We start from the raw sequence: 17,697 nt of genomic DNA on the forward strand, positions 1-17,697 counted from the left end.
CCACTCTCCCTCCTCCTATGTTTTGGATTTGTGCTGAAAAGGGCGTTGATGACACAGGGGTGTGTTACTGCTGAGCAGCGCTTGCACAGTGCCAGGGGCTGTTCTGCTCCTCACCCTGCCCTGCCAGTGAGCAGGCTGGCGGTGCACAGGGGTTTGGGGAGCGACGCAGCTGGGACAGGTGACCCCACCTGACCCAAGGGATATTCTAGAGCATATGATGTCATGTAGTAAAACTAGGGGGGAGGTTGGCCTGGGGGCCGCTGCTGGGCCTCACTTTAACTTCAGTTTAAAGCTTCAGAAACTGCATTCACTGAAATCAGTGTAGGGGGAACTGATTGTTGTGGTTCAACTCAGCAGGTAGCTTAATACCACACACCTGCTTGCTCGCTCACTGCCCCATGAAGTGATTGCCTGTGGAGGGTATTTCAGTGGGGCGGGGGGGGGGGTCCTGCCGGCCCGGGGGAGGGGTACTAGGGGGGCTCCAGGCAGGGGAGGGGCTGTGAGCATCTGGGGAGTGGGGTTGGGGGGGTGTGAGGGCTGTGTGCCCTAGAGGGGCCGGGGAGTGGGGTTGGGGTGAGCTGTGTGCCCTAGGGGGGCCGGGGAGTGGGGCTGGGGCGGGATGCAGGCCCCTGGGCGGGGTGTTTTTGTGGGTCAGGGACAGTTTGTGGAGGGTGTTCATGTGGGGGAGGGACAGTTTGGGGGTGTCTGAGGGGCGAGGGGGCTGTTTAAGGGTCCATGTGTGAGGGAAGGGGCAGTTAGTGAGGGGAAGGTGCAGTTTGGGGGTGGATGTGGGGGGGGAGAGGGTAGTTAGTGAGGGAGAGGTGAAGTTTATGGGTGACCGGGGCGGGGGAGGGGCAGTTTAGGAGGGGGAGGGGCGGCTGGGGGAATCCATGTGGGTGCGGGCAGTTGGCGGGTGTTGGTGTGGCAGAGGGGCAGTATTTTGTGGGTGACTGGTGGGGAGGAGGAGCTGGGCTGGCTGTGTGCCTGGCAGAGTTTGGGGGCGTGGTGTGGGGAAAGGGGGCAGGGCTTCAGCGCCACCTTTGTGGAGTGGGACTACGGGTCCTTGGGGTGGGGGGGCGTGACTTCGGGTGTTTGGGGTGGGGTTACGAGGTGGGGGCGTGGCTTGGGGTGCTCGGGGCGGGCCTGCGGGCAGGTGGTGTGGCTTTGGGCACTGCCTGCATCCCTTGCAGTGGCTTTGGGTGGGCGGGAGTAGGTGTTTTTGGGGGTTTTGGGGAGCTGCTCATCCCCTCCGCAGTAGCTCCCCCGGGCAGCATGGCAGAGGGCTGGCAGGACTGCCCTGTCCTGGGACCGGGCTGGAAGTGGCAGAAGGTTGTATGGAAATCTGGGACCTCATGTGGGCGCACTGATATCTACTGCAAGAGGTACTGCTCCCCCACCCACACTCATTCCCCTGAATGCCTGCATTCCTCCAACCCCTCCCCCATACCCCCCAGTCCCTCCCCCGCCTAAGATTTTTACCCCCTCAACCCTAAACAGGACCCGGAGATCCTCCCCACAAGTTGGCTTTGGGAGTGGGGCTGGCTCTAGCCACACCCCTTTCAGGTCTAGAGCCCGCCTCCTGGGTCTAAGCCCTGCCCCCTGCCAGGTTTGGGGCTCCGCTCTAAGCTTGGACCCCCGGGGTGGTTTCACAGCCCCCCAGGAGCAATTTCAGGGCCTCCCCAGGAGCTTCTCCACTTGCCATTTTGAGCCACTCTGGGGCCATTTTGGGGTCCCCTCACTTCCAGGGATATCCCCCTTCCCAGCAGTGGCCCCTAAATCTCTGTTGCCTGTTTCAAGGCCCCCCCGCCTCCTAGACTGTTTGGGTCCTGATGGGGGCATTTTGGGGGCCCCAGGGGTATGTTGAGCCCCCCCAAATTTTGGGGGATTCCCCATGGATTTCATTCTCCCGGCCTCATTTCCACTTGTCCTTCCCACTGCTTCTGCTTGGATTTTGGCATCCCCTCCTGGTCCCCAGGGTTTTGGGGACCCCTCCATCTTCCCCCCCCTCCTTGATTTTACCCCCTATGCCGCATTCCTGCTCCTGGAATCTGCACTCTTGCTCCTGCTGTTTTCCCTTGAATTTTGGGGGTCCCGCCATGGGTCAGTGATGCCCTCCAGGTTTTTGGGGGACACCCCTGGGGTTTTGCCGGCCCCCCCCCTCCTCCCCTAGTTTTGGGAGACTCTGACCACTTCCTCCCCCCTTGATTTCATACTCCACGCTGCCCCATTTCCACTCCTCCATCCCACTGCTTCTCCTTGGCTTTCTGGTTTCCCTCAGTGGGCAGCGATCCCCTCTGGGGTTTTGGGGACCCCCCTGGGGTTTTGGTGTTGCTCCTAGTTTCAAGGATTCCCCCCATCTCTTCCCCACGTTGATTTTATTCCTCCCATCCCATTTTTGCTCCTCTTCCCCAACTGCTTCCCCTTGGTTTTTGGGGTCCCTGGGGTTTTGGGGACCTCCCAGTTTTGGGGACACACCCTATGTTCTTCTGCCCATTAATTTCATCCCCCACTGCTGCTATTTCCCCTTGACTTTTGGGGTCCCCCATGAGGCCCCCCTGGGGGTTTGAGATTTTCCGCCCTGCCAGGGCTGTTTTTTGCCCCTGCCCCTTCAACCAGGGCTGGTTTTCTCCCCCATTAAGGCTGATTTTCCACCCTGTTGGGGTTGCTTTTTACCCCCTGCCATGATGGGGGCTCATTTTCCACCCCCCCCCCCCAGTTCAGTTTTTGCCCCATGCTACATCTGGGGCTGGTTTCCCCTCCCGCTGGGGATGTTTTTTACCTCCTCCACTGCAACTGCTGCTGTTTCCCTCCTGGCAGGCGCAGCTGAAGCTGGCGGAGGAGACGGTGCAGTGGCAGGCAGCACAGGCAGCCAAGCTGTGGGTGCAGGCAGCTGCCCAGGAGCAGCGGCTGGGTCAGCAGGAGGAACAGCTCCATGGCCTGGAGGTGGAGCGGCGACATCTCCATAACCTCGTCCAGGAGCTCAAGGTGAAGCCCGGTGGGGGACAAACCATCTGAATTCCCTCTTTGTACTGCTAAAATAACACCTTTCCTTCCTCAGGGCAACGTCTGTGTCTTCTGTCATGTGTGGCCGGTGCTGCCCGAGGAGGCAAGCTTCCCCCCAAGGACAACAAGGTGCTGGTGCTCTCCAAGGCAGGGGAGGTGAGTTGCTTTGGGGGTGTCTCCCTGTTGTTTACCCCTATTTTGAGGGGCTGAGGGTGTCTCTGCTGCTAACGAACAGCTCAGCTGTCCTTAGTCTCCCTCTGATGGGCTCAATGAGATTTTTTAGGACAAATGGGGGGTTTTAGCTGTTCCCACTCGCCCCGGGGGGGTGAGGACAGGGTTGGGAACCCCCCAAAACCTCCTTTTACACCCCCCAAGTCTCACGTGGGACACGAGCAGCGAGACAATGTCTTGGATCCCAAAACCAGGGGTGTGACCCTGTGTGTAGTGCAGCAGGTCTTCAAGGGAGCCTGGGAGCTGGCAGAAAAAGGCTGGAAAGTGAGTTTAAAAAAAAAAAACAAAACCCAAACCAAAACCAAAGTGTTAACTCCATTTTGGGGGCATTTCTGGGTTTTTTGGGGCCTGGTGTGATGCTGGTGGGCAGTATGGTTTCACTGCCAGCTTCCTGGAGATCTACAACAAATCTGTGGGATCTGCTGGCCGGCCGGCTGAAGTGCAGGGCCAAGCTGGAGATCCGGCAGGTCAGCTTGGCCAGCAAGGAGGTGCATGTCCCGAACCTGTGCTGCATCCTCGTCGCTTCCGAGGAGGGGGTAGGGGGACCCTAATTCCCCCCCTTTAAAGCTCAGATTGGCTGTGTGGGTGGTTTTGGGGGCTAATGGGGTGTCTGTGTCCCCCCGCAAGGTGCTGGGGCTGCTGCAGACGGCAGCCACCAACCACTCGGTGGCTCAGACAGCCCTGAACGACGGCTCATCCTGCAGCCATGGCGTCTTCTAGCTCTGCTAGGGCTCCAACACTGCCCGGGACCTGTGCTGTGCCTGTGAGTGGGGGCGTGGGACCCTTTATGGGGAGCCACCCTTTAGAGGCTGTGGTTTGGGGTGAGCCTTTAGAGGTCACTGCTTTGGGGACACTAGTTTGGGGTGGGCCTTTAGGGGCCACTGGTTCAGGGGCACCCTTTATGGAAGAGATTTTAGGGGCCACCCATTAGGAGCTCCTGGTTTGGGGGGTCTTTAGGGGCCGTCGCTTTGGGGCCACCTGGTTTGGTGTGAGCCTTTGCGGGGGCCACCCTTTAGAGGCCACTGATTTGGGATGAACTTTTAGGGTAGGGACCACCTGGTTTGAAGCGAGCCTTTAGGGGCCACTGGTTTGGGGCCATGGGTTCAGGGCCACCAGTTTGGGGTGAGCCCTTTCGGGGCCCTCGTTTAGGGCCAGGGGTTTGGGGGCACTGGTTTGGAGCGAGCCCTTTTTGGGTTGTTCCTCTTGGGGTGAGCCTTTTAGGAGCTCCGCTTTCAAGGCCACGGGTTTGGGGTGAACCTTTTGGGGCCATGGGTTCAGGGCCCCCCTTTTGGGGCCACCAGTTTGGGGCAAGCCTTTTCAGGGTCATGAGTTTGTGGCCACTCGTTTGGGGTGAGCCCTTTTTGAGACCCCCCTTCTGGAGTGAGCCGTTTTGGGGCCCTGCATTTGGGGCCCCAGATTTGGGGTGAGCCATTTTGGGGTACTCCTCAGGCCACAGGTTTGGGGCCACTGGTTTGGGGTGAGCACTTTTTGGGGCCCATGGGTTTGGGGCCACTAGTTGGGGTGAGCCTTTGGGGGGGCCCACCTTTCAGGGCCATGGGTTTGGGGTGACTCTTTTTGGGGTTGCCCTTTTGGGGCCACCAGTTTGGGGTGAGCCCTTTTGGGGTCCCACTTTCTGGGTCACAGGTTTGGCATCACCAGTTTAGAGTCAGCCTTTTTGGGGCCCCCTTTTTTGCACCACAGGTTTGGGGTGAGCGTTTTTTGGGCCCCCCTGTTTTTGGGGTGATCCTCCTCTCCCCCCACAGCGGTGCTGAGCCTGGTGGACCTGGCAGGCAGCGAACAGCTGGACGAGTTGCTGTTGGGGGGGGGGGAGCAGCTGCACGAGACGCAGGCCATCAATGCCAGCTTCTCCACCCTGGGGCAACTCATCATGGCCCTTGCCAAAAAGGTATGGGGAGGCCCCTGGGTTTGTGGAGTCCTCAGGGCCCTCCCCTTAACTGCCAGGGTCCCCACAGGAGCCCCATGTCCCCTATTGCAACAGCAGGCTGACCTACCTCGTACAGAACTGCCTGAGGGGCTTTGCCGAGATGTGAGTGAAGGGCTTGAGGGGGTATTTTGGGGGGCTGGGAGTTTTGGGGGACCCCACTGACACTCCGATGTATCCTCAAGATTGGTGTTAGTGAATCTCGCTCCCCTGGAGGAGAAATTCACCGAGTCCTTCACCTCCCTGTGCTTTGCAAGCAAGGGGGGGGAGGAGGGGCAGGTTTTGGGTGGCTTTGGGAATGATTTGGGAAGGGGGAGATAGAAAATTTTGGAGGGGGGGTTTGGGGGACATAAAGATGGTTTTGGGGGTTGGGGGTGATTTGGGAAGAGGGAGATGGGAAATTTGGGGGGGTGAGATGGTTTTGGTGGGCTGGGGAACAATTGGGGGAGCATAGGAGGGTGTAGAGGGATGGGGGCCAGTTTTGGGGGCAGATGGGGGTGATTTGGCAAGGGGGATATGGGAAATTTGGGAGGGCTGGGGCAGTTTTGGGGGATGGGGATGATTTGGGGGTGCACAGGGGAGGGGGAGATTGTTTGGTGGGTCAGGGGGCAGGTGGGGGTGATGGTTTGGGGTGCTGGGGGTCTGTTTTGGGGTGGGGGTCTTTTGGGGGGACAGGTTGGGGGGGACAGGGGTAGGGTTTGGGGTGGTGGTTGGGTGGATTTTGGGGGGTCTGTGGGCAGTTCTGGGGGTCCAAAGTTCTCTCCCACCCCCCTCCGCACAGTTGAGCAAATGCGTGGTGGGCATGGCCACGCATGGCCACCAAGTGGAGGTAGCCCCTTGCTCCCCTGGCAGCAAAATCCATAGGGTGAGCCTCTTCCCTTTGCACATCTACTGTCTATAAGCCCCGCCGGCACCTATAGCAGAGCATAAATGCTCCCACGTATCAGTGAGCTAAAATTCCTTTTTTTTTTTTTAAGGATTTGATGTTTTTCTCAGTAAATAGTAGGGCTCAAACCCTAAAAATTCATAATAAACCTCAGAATTGGTTTTTGATATGGGTAATAATTAATTAAAAAAAATAGTTATTAGAGGCAAAATAAACAGTTTAAAAGGGATAAAATAAATAGTTAATTTAAATTCTGGCTGTTTTGGGTCACGCCTTGCCCTGGTCCTTCCTATTTTGGGTGGAAATATTTAATTCTCATATTTCTATGTTCAGGCGGGAGGACAGCAGAGTAGGGGCACAGGAGCCACAATTGAATGCCCTGATAAAGATATGTCGAATTTTGCTTAAAAGAAAGTGTTTTTTTTTTTTTTTACGATCACAATTCATTTGTGTTTTATACCCACCTGGGGTGTTTTATTGTCGAGATTGATGATATATTACACCGAGGACTCGTCGACTTTTAATTAAGGTACAACGAGTACTGTTTCCTCACCAAATCGTTGCAAATGACCCCAAGCCTGCCAGGATTTCTCTGCTTTCGGCCTCAAAATCTGGGTTATAGGGAAAAAGGAGGAATATGTGAGTAAATACATACATAAATATACCCTAATAAATACATATATGCACATTCAATTATGCTTTTACCCTTGTTTTGCAGCATCACATTGTGTCCAAATTTATTATATCTGGTGCCTTTTCGATCCTGTTACCTGTTTTTTATTTTATTTTTGCCCCAACTTGAGCAGCTTTTGATCCTTTTTTCCCCCCATATTTCCCTTGGGGAGGGAGGGTTTAGGGAATTGGTGTCAAGTATCAGGGAACTGCTGGCATTAAGCTGTACCCAAACTCTTCCTGCTCCCCTGGAGAAATGATCTCCTCTGACGGGCTTGATTTCTTTTTAATTTATTGTTTCTTGTGAAAGACTCAAAGAAAACGGGGTGGGTTTTTTTTAGTCCTATTTAATGATTTTATGGGTGGGTTAAGGGTGGCAGTGAGCCCAGCACCCCCCCAGACCCTGTGCTGCCTTGTTTTGATCAATATAATATTAATTATGATTAATAATTTGCCCTCATGCCCCTGGAAACTGGCAAAACTGGCACCGGCAGAGTCGAAATACACTCCCCGCTTTCACCTCAAGACCCTGCAGCCTCCCTGCCTGGCGGCATCATCGTGCTGGACGATGAGGATGAGGGGGTCACCGAGCCTCCACCTGGCACCTCCGCGGGGTGCCACCTTGGGGTCTCCGTTCCTCCTCCATCATCTCCATGTTGCTCCCTGGATGTCTTCATCCCTCTTGGTGTCTCAGTGCCACCTCGGTGTCTCTGTGCCCCCTTGGTCTTTCCATGTCACCTTGACATTGTTGTCGGATCTCGCATCTCCTTGTTCCCCTCCAGTATCTCCATGTCTCCCTTGGTGTCCCCACACCACCTTGGTGTCTTTGTCTCCCCTCGATGTCTCTGTCCCCCTCAATTGTCTCCATGAGCCCTCTTGGGTGTCTCTGTCCCCCCTGGTGTCACCATGCCACCTTGGCATCTCTGTCCCCCCTCCAGCATCTCCGTGGCCCCCCTTGGCATCCCCCTTGGTGTCCCCCTTGATGTCTCAACTCGGCATCTCCCTTGATGTCTCGCCTCGGCATATCCAAGTCCCCCCTTGGTGTCCCTGTGCCATCTCAGCGTCTCCATCTCTTTCAGTGTCTCTGTCTTTGCTCCATCATCTACATGTCCCTGCTGCGTGTCCACATGCCACCTTGGTGTCTCCATCCCTGCTCAGTTTCTCTGTTCCCTCCTCCCTCACCTCCCTGTTCCCCCTGGTGTCTCTGTCCCTCTCCATCATCTCCGTGTCCCTGTTCCATCACATCTGTGTTCCCCTGAGGTGGCCCCCGTGCCAGCTCAGTGTCTCCATCCTACCTGGTTGTCTCTGTTCTCCCTCCATCACCTCCCTGTACCCCCTGGGTGTCCCTGTCCCCCCTCCATCACCTCTGTGTCCCCACTGATTGTCTCTGTCCCCTCTCCATGACCTCTGGGTGTCTTCTGGGTATCTCTGTCCCCCCCGCATAATCTCCATGTTACCCCTGGGTGTCCCTGTCCCCTCCTTTGTCACTTCCATGCTCCCCGTGGGTGTCCCTGTGCCGCCTTGGTGTCTCCATCTCCCCTGGGTGTCTCTGTCCCCCCTCCATCCCCTGTGTGTCCCCCTTGGTGTCCCCATGCCACCTCAGTGTTTCCGTTCCCCCTCCTTCACCTCCCTGTCGCTCTGGGTGTCCCTGCGCCACCTTGGTGTCTCTGTTCCCCCTGTATCATATCTCTGTCCCCCCTTGGGTGTCTCCGTCCCCCCTCCATCATCTCCACATCCCCCCTGGTTGTCCCTGTCTCTGCTCCATCACCTCTCTGTCCCCACCCGGGTCCCTCTATTCCTCCTCCATCTCCTCTCTGTCCCCTGTGGATTTCCCTGTGCCACCTTGGCATCTCCCTCTCTCCTGGATGTCTCTGTCCCTGCTCCAGCACTTCGATGTTCTTTTCAGTGTCCGTTTCCCCCTCCATCACATCTGTCCCCCCCTTGGTTGTCTCTGTCCCCCCTCCATCATTTCCACATCCCCCCTGAGTGTCTCCATTCCCCCTCCATCACCTCCCTGTCTCCCCCAAATGTCCCCGTGCCACCTCAGGGTCTCCATCCCCCCCGACCCCTCTCCCCCTCTCCCTTTGCAGTTCCTGGAGCTCTGCACCCACCTGAAGGAGGAGCACCCCGAGGTCATCCCCTTCCTCTGCGGCCATCACCAAAAAGCCAGCCTGGATTTCATGGTCTCAGCCGAACTCGGCAAACTTCAGGAATTTTAATTTAAAAGCGTACACATGATTATGTTTTAAAGAAGGGGGAACGTGAGGATATGTGATATCTGAATCGCCACAAACTGCGCCTGCAAGAAGGGTGCCCGCAGCAGCACCTGCGTTGATGGTCTGGAAGCTTCTGCTTTCTGAAACAGCTGCACGTGACCTAAGACATCTCCATCTGTAAGTGCCACTCACATCTCCAGAATTAACTCCCTTGTCATTAAATTTCTATCCCTTCTCAGAAGTTTTAATGAAAAATAAAGAATAGTCCAGTTCAAGACCTATTTTATTCCTATGATTTGGGTATTTGTGAATGTCCCTTCGATAACATGAATAAGGACTGCAAATGCGTATTGACACTCATTATCGAGTACAGAGTAATGAAAAGCGTAATTAAAATATATTCAGATAATTCCTATAGCCAGAACACACATCTGTATCCCAATTCACGTTTAAACGTTTTCCTTAATTTCAAATCATCTTGGTTTCTATTGGACAAGGAACTACATCACATTTTCATTATAATCTAGAAAAATACTTATCATTGGGCTTTTATCATTAAATAGTATCAATAACATTGCAAGTCTGTCAAAGGCAATTTGCAATATGGTACACCCTTAGCAAAAGCTGGGGGAGGGAACTTCACGTGATTAAATTGGATATTTAAATCAGATAGAAAAAGGCAATTAGAAGTGTTCCTAAAATCATGGCCTCAAAAAAAAAACCAACGAAAAACAGCCTTCAGAATGGTTTCACTTTTAAACGGTAAAGTGAATGTTTTCTGTCTTTTAACTAAAGATAGGATTCCTTTTCCACTGAATATTACAGATGCCATGACAAAGCAAACATAGACTTTAAATTGAATCACTCGGTACCAACTTTATTTCTCACACTGTGAGAGACGCCCCCCTGCTCCACGCTGCTGTCCGCCGGTAACGGCAATGCGGGCGTGCGGGGTGCTGCCGCCGCGCTCGTCGCTGCCTCCCGGTAAGGAAACGCCGCTGCCGCCCCACGTGCGCGCTGCCGGCGGGCGCTGGGCGCGCAAAGCGCGGAGCTGCAGCGCCGGTGCCGCCCCCGGGCACGCGCCGCCCGGCGGGTGCTCCCTGCTGCTGCCGCCCCGTGGCCGAAATGCGGTACTGCAGCCCGGCGTTCGCCCACCGGCTCTGGGCGCTCCGGCGCGCTGTCGCCAGCCGGCGCATGCGCTTTGCGGGGGAGCAGCAGGGCGGCGCGCCGGGCGCGCTTCCCGGCGGCGGCGGGTCAGGGCCGAGGCCATCAGTGAGGCGGGCGAGTCCTCTCGGCGGATGGGGGGGTGTCTCCTGCCCGCTGGCCGCTCGGGGGTGGCGGGATGGCAAGCTTCAAACTGCCCGCTGCGGCTGGCTCGCAGTCTGCTGGAGTCCTGTAGCCCCAGGTCACCCCCAAGCCTCATCGGCAAGCTGGCCTTTGATGCGTCTCCAGAAGCCCCTGTAGAAGGAGGGGATGCGGCCAGGGGCAAGCTACGGTAATATCGGTCGCTGCTTTTTCTTTCACTCTTCCAGAGGCTGCACTGAGGATGTGGTTGTCTGTTCCTGCCTTGGGGATGCTGTTGACGGCACCCGCCTCAGGCTTGCGTGGGTTGTCTCTGCCCGGCCTTGCTTTCCTCGCAGCGTCGGGGCGAAAAGGGACAGGCGGAGCACTTATTGGCTGTGGACAGGGGCTGCCGTGGCTGAAGCTGGAGAGGCCAGAGAAAGGTAAAGAGAATGACATTGAAGGCCGCCCGACCAGCAGCTGCCTCCCGCTGCAGGCGAGAGAGACCTTGCCTCTCCAGGTGAGGAAGGATCCCTCTTCGTAGTCTGCAGCAGGCCAGGCCGCCAACACGGACCGCAGGGTCTGTATGTGTCACCAACAGCGCGGTACGGCTGCGTAGCACACGAGCGAGTGAGGCTACTTGTGTAGGAAGCCTCGTCTTGTCAGAGCTGCGAGATACCCACGTATTCTCTTAGGTGGAAGACAGCCAAGCGACCGGAGTTACAGAAGAGGAAGGGAGAAGAGAAGGAGAAAGAAGCGTCTGAACTGTCAAATTCTCCCAGCAGTGCCGAGAGCGAGAGCTGCGGTGACTCCCGGGCCCTTGGGGCCCTGTCTCCCCTCTTTTGTGTCCTGGGCCCTCCCCGCCCCTCCCCTGGTCCCCTCTGTTTCCCACGCTGCAGTGTTTTTTTTTGTTTTGCTCCCCTGTACCTCTTCCTCTATTCTTGTGTCCTGCTCCCTCTCCCTCTTTTTTTTCATCCTCTATCTCTGTTCTGTAGCCCATCGCTGTTTTTTCCTTTTCTATCTCTTTGTCCTGATCTGCATTTGTTTCTTTTTTCCCCACAATTTCTCTGGCCTATTCTCTGGCTTTCTTTTCCTCTCTGCACCTGTACGTCCAGCGCCGTGTCCCTGCCTTCCTACCTCTATCTCTCCTTTCCTGCCTCCCTATCTCTTTCTGTCCTTCTGTCTCTTTCTCTCTCCTTCCTCCCGTCCTTCCTTCCCCCTGCCCCCCTGCCTCTGTCCTGCTGTTTGTCACTGGTTTTTCTTTCTCCCACTCTGCCTGGGTTTAGTCACTCACTCTGTCTCTGTCTCTCTTTCCGTCAACCTGTTTTTTCTTCTCTCTATTCGTCTGCCTCTAATGCTTCTTTCTCCATCTTTTAGTCCTGCTCTGTTCTGCTGCCCATCTCTGTCCAGTTCCCTTCCTTTTTTCTTTTCCTCTCTTGGTTGCTCTGCTTTTCTTCCTGTCCCTATTTTTTTTCTCTTTCTATTCCTCTATCCTGCTCTGTGTTCCCTCCCTCTCACTCCCCCAGTGTCCTGGTAATACGCAGTCCTTCTGTGTGTTACCGGACCTTCTCCCTGTTGATTTTTTCCTCTTGCTCTATTCCTCTGTCCTGCTCCCTAGAAGTATTTTTTTAATTCTCTGTATTTTTGTTCTTCGGCCCATCACTATTTTTTCGTTCTCCATCTCTCTGTCTCCTGCTCCCCATTCTCCTCTCTCTCCCTCTGTCATTCTTTTCTCTTCCCTGTACCTATGCTTTTCTGTATCCTTGCATCCCACTCCTTCCCTCCCTCTGTCTCCCTCTGTCACGCTGTCTCGCTCCCCATCCCTCTCTTTTTATTTCTACTCTTCTGACGTGTGTGTTCCCCAACCCTTCCTTTTACGTGTCCCGGTCTTTCTCTCTGCATCCTTCTGTCATTCTCCTTCTCTTGCTGTTCTTGCTCTTTTTCTTTCTTTTTCTCTAACCTGCTGCCCATCACTATTTTTTCCTCCTGCATCCCTTTGTCCTGCTCCCTGTACTTGCCAATCTTTCCTTTTGTTCTGCCTCCAGTCTTTCTCTGTTTTCTCCATCTCTGTCCTTTTCCCTGTACCTTTTTCTGTGTGCTTCTCAGTTCTTCTCCCTCATCTTATTTTTCTCTTTCTGCCATCCCTCTCTTTTTCTCTGTGGCCCTCTGTGCTGTTCCCTTTCTTTTCTTTCTCCAATTATCTGTTGCCTTACCTGTCCCTCTCTCTCTGTCTCTCTTCCTCTGTCCTGCTCCCTGGCCCTGTTATTTATTGCTTCACTTCTCTGTCCCATTCTCTGTCTTTTTTCTCTTATTCTCTTTGTCATCCATCCTCCGCCTAACTTTTTGTCTGTATATGTCCATACCACTGCCTGTTTGCATCGTTTCTCGCTATATACCCTTGCCCAGCATGATTCTCCTTTGTCCTGCTTCCTGGCCTTTTTTCTCATCCTGCAGCGCTGGTTTTTCTTCCTCTCTTTATCCTGATCTGTCTCTCTCTCTTTCCCCTCAGTCCTTCTGGTGTGTTCACTCTGTTTTTTCCTCTTCTCTCCTTCCTTATTTGTCTCATTCAATTTTTCTCTCAAGCCGTCTGTTCTGCACTCTGCTCATAATTTTCTTCCTCTTTCCCTCCATCCTACTCCTGCGTGTAGCGCGCAAGCGATGCTATGCATCTAGGAAGCTTTGTCTCGTAAGACCTGAGAGACACCCATGTATTCTGTTAGGTGGAGGACAGCCAAGCAACCGGACTTACAGAAAAGGAGGGGAGGAGAGAAGGAGAAAGAAGCGTCTGAACTGTCAAATTCTCCCGGCAGCACCGAGAGCGAGCGCTGCAGTGAGTCCTGGTCCCTCTGCGCCCCTCCCCTGGTCCCCTCTCTTTCCCAAGCTGCTGCGATTTTTTCTTTTTGCTCCCCTGTATCTCCTTTCTCCATCTCGCTCTGAGCGGCTCCCTGTTCCCATGTTTTAGGTCCTCCCTCTCTCTGCCCTGTAGCCTGTGGCTATTTTTTCCTTCTCCGTCTCAGTCTGTCTGGCTCCCGGGCACTATTTTTGCATTCTTCCCTCTTTGTCCTGTAGTTAGTGTGTGGGTATTGTTGCTGTCTCTGTCTCTCTCTGTCTGGCTCCCTGTCCCTCGGGCGCTTCTTTCCTTTCTCCGTCCCTCTCTGTTCGTCTCGCTGTCCCCACTTTTAAACTCTCCTCTCCTTTGCCTGGTAGCCCATTGCCGTTTTTTTCTTTCTCTATCTCTGTCTCTCCCACTCCCTGTCTGTAATTTTTAATGCCTCCCTCTTTCTCTGGAAGTCTGTCAGTTGTTTTCCTCTTCTCAGTCTCTCTGTCCCGTTCCCTCTCCCTGTTTTTTAATTCCCTCCTCTCTGCCCTGTTACCCATCACCATTTTTATTTTCTCTGTCTCTCTGGGTCCGGCTCAAGATCCTGATTTTTTAAATTCCTCACTTTCTGCCCTGTAGCCTGTCACTTTTGAAGTTCCCTTTCTCCGCCTCTTTCCGTCTGGCTCCCGGCCCCTCTTTTGTACTTCCTCCCTCTGTACCCTGTGGCCTGTTGCCTTCTCCCTCTTATTTCTCAGTCTCTCTCTCTGGCTTCCCACCCCTGTTTTTTCATTCCTCCCTCTCTGCCCTAGAGCCCATCGGTCTCTTTTCTTTCTCTGTCTCTCTCTTTCCAGTTCCCAGGACCTGTTTTTCAATTTTGTCCTTCCTGGCTCTGTGCCACGTTGCGATTTCATTTCTTTCACCGTCTCTCCCCGTCCGGCTCCCGTCCAGGATTTTTTAATTCCTCCCTATCTGTCTTGTAGCCCATTGCTGTTTTTAATTTGTCTGTGTCTCTCTGTCTGGCTCCCTGTCCCTGTCTTTACTTATTTTTTTTAATTCCTCCCTCTCTGTCCTGTACGTGTCGCTCGTTAAATTTTTGTTCCCCGACGTCTCTCTGTAGATCGCTTCCGGTCCTGTTTTTTAAAAATTCCTCCCTGTCTGAACTGTGGCCTATAGCGGTTTGTTCTTTCTCTGTCTCTTGTTGTTTCGGCTCTCGGTCCCTATTTTCAATTTCTCCCTCTCGGCCCTGTAGCACAATGCTATTATTTGCCTTTCCTCATCTCTTTCTGTCCGGCTCCCTGTCCCCGTTTTGTAATTCCTCCCTCTCAGCCCTGCAGCCCGTCACTATTTTCCGTTCTCTGTCCCACTCCCTGTCCCGAGTCTTTAATTGCTCCCTGTCTGCCCTATAGCCTGTCGCATTTTTTTTTTCCTTTCTCCATCGCTCTCTGTCCAGCTCCCTGTCCCTATTTTTAGTTCTTCCCTCGCTGCCCGTCGCTATCTTCCCTTTCTCCGTCTCTCTCTGTACGGCTCCCGGTCCCTTCTTTTTTGAAATCCATCCCTCTCCGTCTCAGAGCCCATCACGGTATTTCCTTTCTCCGTCTCTCTCTGGTTGGCTCCCGCTCCCTATTTTTCAATTTCTGCTTTCTCTATCTCTCTGTCTGGCTCTGGATCCCAATTTTTTAATTCCTCCTTCTCTTCCCTGTAGCCTGTCTGTTTTTTTTTCCCCTCTCTTTATCTCCCCCTCCACCTCTGGCTCTCTGCCCTGTTTTAATTTCTCCCTCTCTGCCCTCTAGCTGTTGCTATACTTCCTGTGTGCGTCACGCCACATCCGGGTCCTCGTCCCTATCTTTTAATTCTTCCCTCTCCTCCCTGTAGCCTGTCGCTCTAATTTTCTTTCTGTTCGGCTCCGGATCCCTGTTTTTTCCTTCCTCCCTCTCTCTGCCCTGTTGGCCCCTGGCTATTTTTTTTCCTCCTTCTTGCTCTGCCTGGCTCCGGCTCCCTATTTTTTCATTCCTCCCTCTCTGTTACGTAGTCCGTCGGTATTTTTTCTTTCTCTGGCTCCCTGTCCCCGTTGTTCGGTTTCTTCCTTCACGGCCCTGTAGCACGTTGTGTTTCTATTTCTTTCTCCGCCTCTCCTTTCCCAGCTCCCCGTCCCTCACTTTTAATGCCCCCCCGCTTCCTCCATCTCACTGTTTCTTGCTTCCCGTCCCTGTTTTTTAATTCCTCCCTCTCTGCCGTGTACCCTATCGCTTTTTTCTTTTCTCCATCTCTCTATGTCCATCTCGCTGCGCCCCCTTTTTAATTCTTCTTCTCTGCCCTGTACCCCGCCGCTATTTTTGCATTTCTCTGTCCCTCTCTGTCTGGCTCCCTGTCCCTATTTATTAGTACCTCACTCTTCTTCCTGCACCCACCGCCATTCCCTGTGATCTCCATCTCTCTCTGTCTGGCTCCCTGTCCCCAGATTTTAATTCCTCCCTCTGCCCCACGTAGCCTGTCTGGATTTTTCCCTCGGTCTCTCTCTGTGCCCAGCTCCCTCTCTCTGTGTTTTAATTCCACATTCTCTGTGCCGTAGCCCCATGCTGTTTGTCTTTCTCCATCTCTCTCTGTCCAACTCCCTACTGCTAGTTTTTATTTCTTCCCTATCTGTATTGTAGCCGTCGCTGTTTTTTTTTTCTTTCTCCGTGTCTCTCTGTCCAGCTCTCAGTCCCTGTTCTTTAATTCCTACCCCTTCCCTGTAGCCTGCTGCTGTTTTTTTCCATTCTACATTGTGTTCTGTCTGGTCCCCTGTCCCTATTTATCAGTTCCTCTCTCTCTGCCCTGTGGCCTGTCACTTGTCCCCATTTTATTTCTGCCTCTCTCTCTGCCTGGCTCCCTGTTCCTGGTTTTTGAATTCTTCCCTCTCTGCCCTGTCAGCCGTCCAATCTTTTGCCTTTTTCCATCTCTCTCTGGCCAGCTCTCAGTTGCTATTCGTTAATTCCGCCCTCTCTGCCTTGTAGCCTGTTGCTTTTGTCCTCTCTCCGTCTCACTGTCTCTGGCTCCCCGATGACCCTATTTTAGAATTTTCCCCCTCTTCTTTCTGTACACGTTGCTATTCTTCTTGCTCTCCAGCTCTTTTTTTTTTCCAGCTTGCTGTTCCTAATTCTTAATTCTTCCCTCTCTGCCACGTAGCATGCAGCTATGTGGTTTGTTTTGTGTTGTTCCCCCCCTACGCCCCTTCCCTCCATCGTTCGCTCTCCCGGCTCCCTGTCCCTGTTTCATTCCTCCCTCTTTGCCCTGTTCTTGTCTCTTTTTAATCTTTCTCCATGCGTCTCGGTCTGGCTTCCTGCCCGTATTCTTTCCCTTCTTTCCTCCCTGTCTGTCGTGCTGCCCATCCCAGGTTTTTCCTGCATCTCCATCCTGTCCTTCTTTGTCAGCCTCTGTCCTGCTCCCTCTCCCTCTTTTTGCTGCTTCTCTTCCTCTCTTCCTGCTGCTTCTTTCTCCACCTCTGTCGGGCTCCCTGTCCCCATCCTTCTCTCGCTGTCCCGTTCCCTGCCTCACACTTTCTCGCTACGCCCCCCAGTCTAGCCTGCTGCCGCTTTTTTCTTCTCGTGTCCTGCGCCCTGCTCCTCATTTTTGGCAGCCTCCACCTCTGCCCAGCAGCCCATCGATCCAGGAGCCAGCCGACCGTCTGTTCCCCGCTGAACCGACAAGCGTGGCTCCGGGAATGACTGCCAAGGTGTTCCACGGGCTGGTGGAGCATCGGGGGCCCTGAGCCCCGGAGCAGACTCGCTCCCGGGACTTGTTACGTGCGTGACTAAATAAACACTCGCCGTCTCCTTTGCCCTCACGGCGGCATTTGCACTCCCTTTGCACCGGGCGAGGGGCTGTGACAGAGCCCAGGGGAGGAGGTGACGCAGAGTGGGGGTCGGCCGATGGCCCTCTGTTCCTGCTGGGCTCCAGCTGCGGGCCGGGGCTGGAGAAGCCCCAGGTGCGGGCAGTGAGGCTGCTGGCGACGGCCCCTCCCTGTAAAGGGGTGGCTGCCGGGGGAGGGGCTGGTGCTGCCCTGCCCCGGCTGGCCGTGGAGGGGCCAGTGTGAATCAAGGGAGGAGCAGCGCGGTCGCTGGGCTGCGGCTACACCGAGGGTGAAGGTGAGCGGGGGCCGGGCGATCACCCGGCGGATCCCGGGGAAAACCCGAGGAGGGCAGCGGTGCTTGCGGGGGGCCGGCCAGGCCGGCGGGGTCCGTGTCGGAGGCACGGAGCGGCGGTGGCACGGGTGCGGGGGTGCCGCGCCGTGTCGGAGCCAGCGGCGAGGACTGTCGGGAGTGGGCGGCGGGGCCAGCCCGGAGCCGGAGCCGGGCGGCGGGAGCTGCTCGGAGCCGCGCTTCGGAGCGCGGGGTTGCACTGTGGTCTCTGGGTGCGTTGGCGGGGGAGGGAACGGTGTCCCCGCAGGGTCAGAAGGCAGGGAAGGCTGCCTCGCGGCATGCCGGGAGCTGTAGTCCTGGGGTGAGAGGCTTGCGGTCGGACATGTTTGCTCCCCGGAGCATGCTGGGAGATGTAGTCTTCCGGCACTTGGCTTCCGGGTGGCCATGCTGTGTTTGCCAGTGCATGCCGGGAGGTGTAGTTTTTGCGGACTTGGCTGCCCGGCAGCCGCCTTGCTCTCGAGCGCGTGCGG

General features: G+C 54.8%; 1 protein-coding gene and 2 long non-coding RNA genes across 5 annotated transcripts; all 3 read left to right on the forward strand.

Moving 5' to 3' along the window:
* Positions 1 to 1,164: 1,164 nt before the first annotated feature.
* LOC142093069 (uncharacterized) lies at positions 1,165 to 3,139 on the forward strand. The gene is made up of 3 exons (XR_012677292.1): positions 1,165 to 1,382; positions 2,818 to 2,985; positions 3,059 to 3,139. It is a non-coding gene; the product is annotated as an uncharacterized LOC142093069 (long non-coding RNA).
* Positions 3,140 to 3,898: 759 nt separating this feature from the next.
* On the forward strand, positions 3,899 to 7,120 carry LOC142093223 (uncharacterized). The gene is made up of 3 exons (XR_012677337.1): positions 3,899 to 3,997; positions 5,197 to 5,281; positions 5,958 to 7,120. It is a non-coding gene; the product is annotated as an uncharacterized LOC142093223 (long non-coding RNA).
* Positions 7,121 to 8,186: 1,066 nt separating this feature from the next.
* LOC142093165 (uncharacterized) lies at positions 8,187 to 16,868 on the forward strand. Of its 3 annotated transcripts, none has more exons than XR_012677311.1 (5): positions 8,187 to 9,127; positions 10,483 to 10,674; positions 10,752 to 11,036; positions 12,952 to 13,061; positions 16,606 to 16,868. XR_012677311.1 is itself a non-coding variant. In XM_075174084.1 (5 exons), the coding sequence occupies exons 1-5, from the start codon at positions 9,069 to 9,071 to the stop codon at positions 16,795 to 16,797; spliced, it is 663 nt and encodes a 220-aa protein (XP_075030185.1). In that variant the 5' UTR covers positions 8,187 to 9,068; the 3' UTR covers positions 16,798 to 16,868. The 3 variants fall into 3 exon arrangements, 1 of the variants encoding a protein (XP_075030185.1); XM_075174084.1 differs by having other exon boundaries at positions 10,927 to 11,036; XR_012677310.1 differs by having other exon boundaries at positions 10,927 to 13,061.
* Positions 16,869 to 17,697: the final 829 nt, after the last annotated feature.

This window comes from Calonectris borealis, chromosome 26 (genome assembly GCF_964195595.1).
Source record: "Calonectris borealis chromosome 26, bCalBor7.hap1.2, whole genome shotgun sequence".
In the NCBI taxonomy this organism is placed as follows: Eukaryota; Metazoa; Chordata; class Aves; order Procellariiformes; family Procellariidae; genus Calonectris; species Calonectris borealis.

Coding starts and splice junctions, on each gene's coding strand:
- LOC142093165 (XM_075174084.1), top strand. CDS start 9,069: ATGGTCTGGAAGCTTCTGCTTTCTGAAACAGCTGCACGTGACCTAAGA. Junction 9,128..10,482: donor GACCTAAGACATCTCCATCT/GTAAGTGCCACT, acceptor TCACTCTTCCAG/AGGCTGCACTGAGGATGTGG. Junction 13,062..16,605: donor CACCGAGAGCGAGCGCTGCA/GTGAGTCCTGGT, acceptor TACGCCCCCCAG/TCTAGCCTGCTGCCGCTTTT.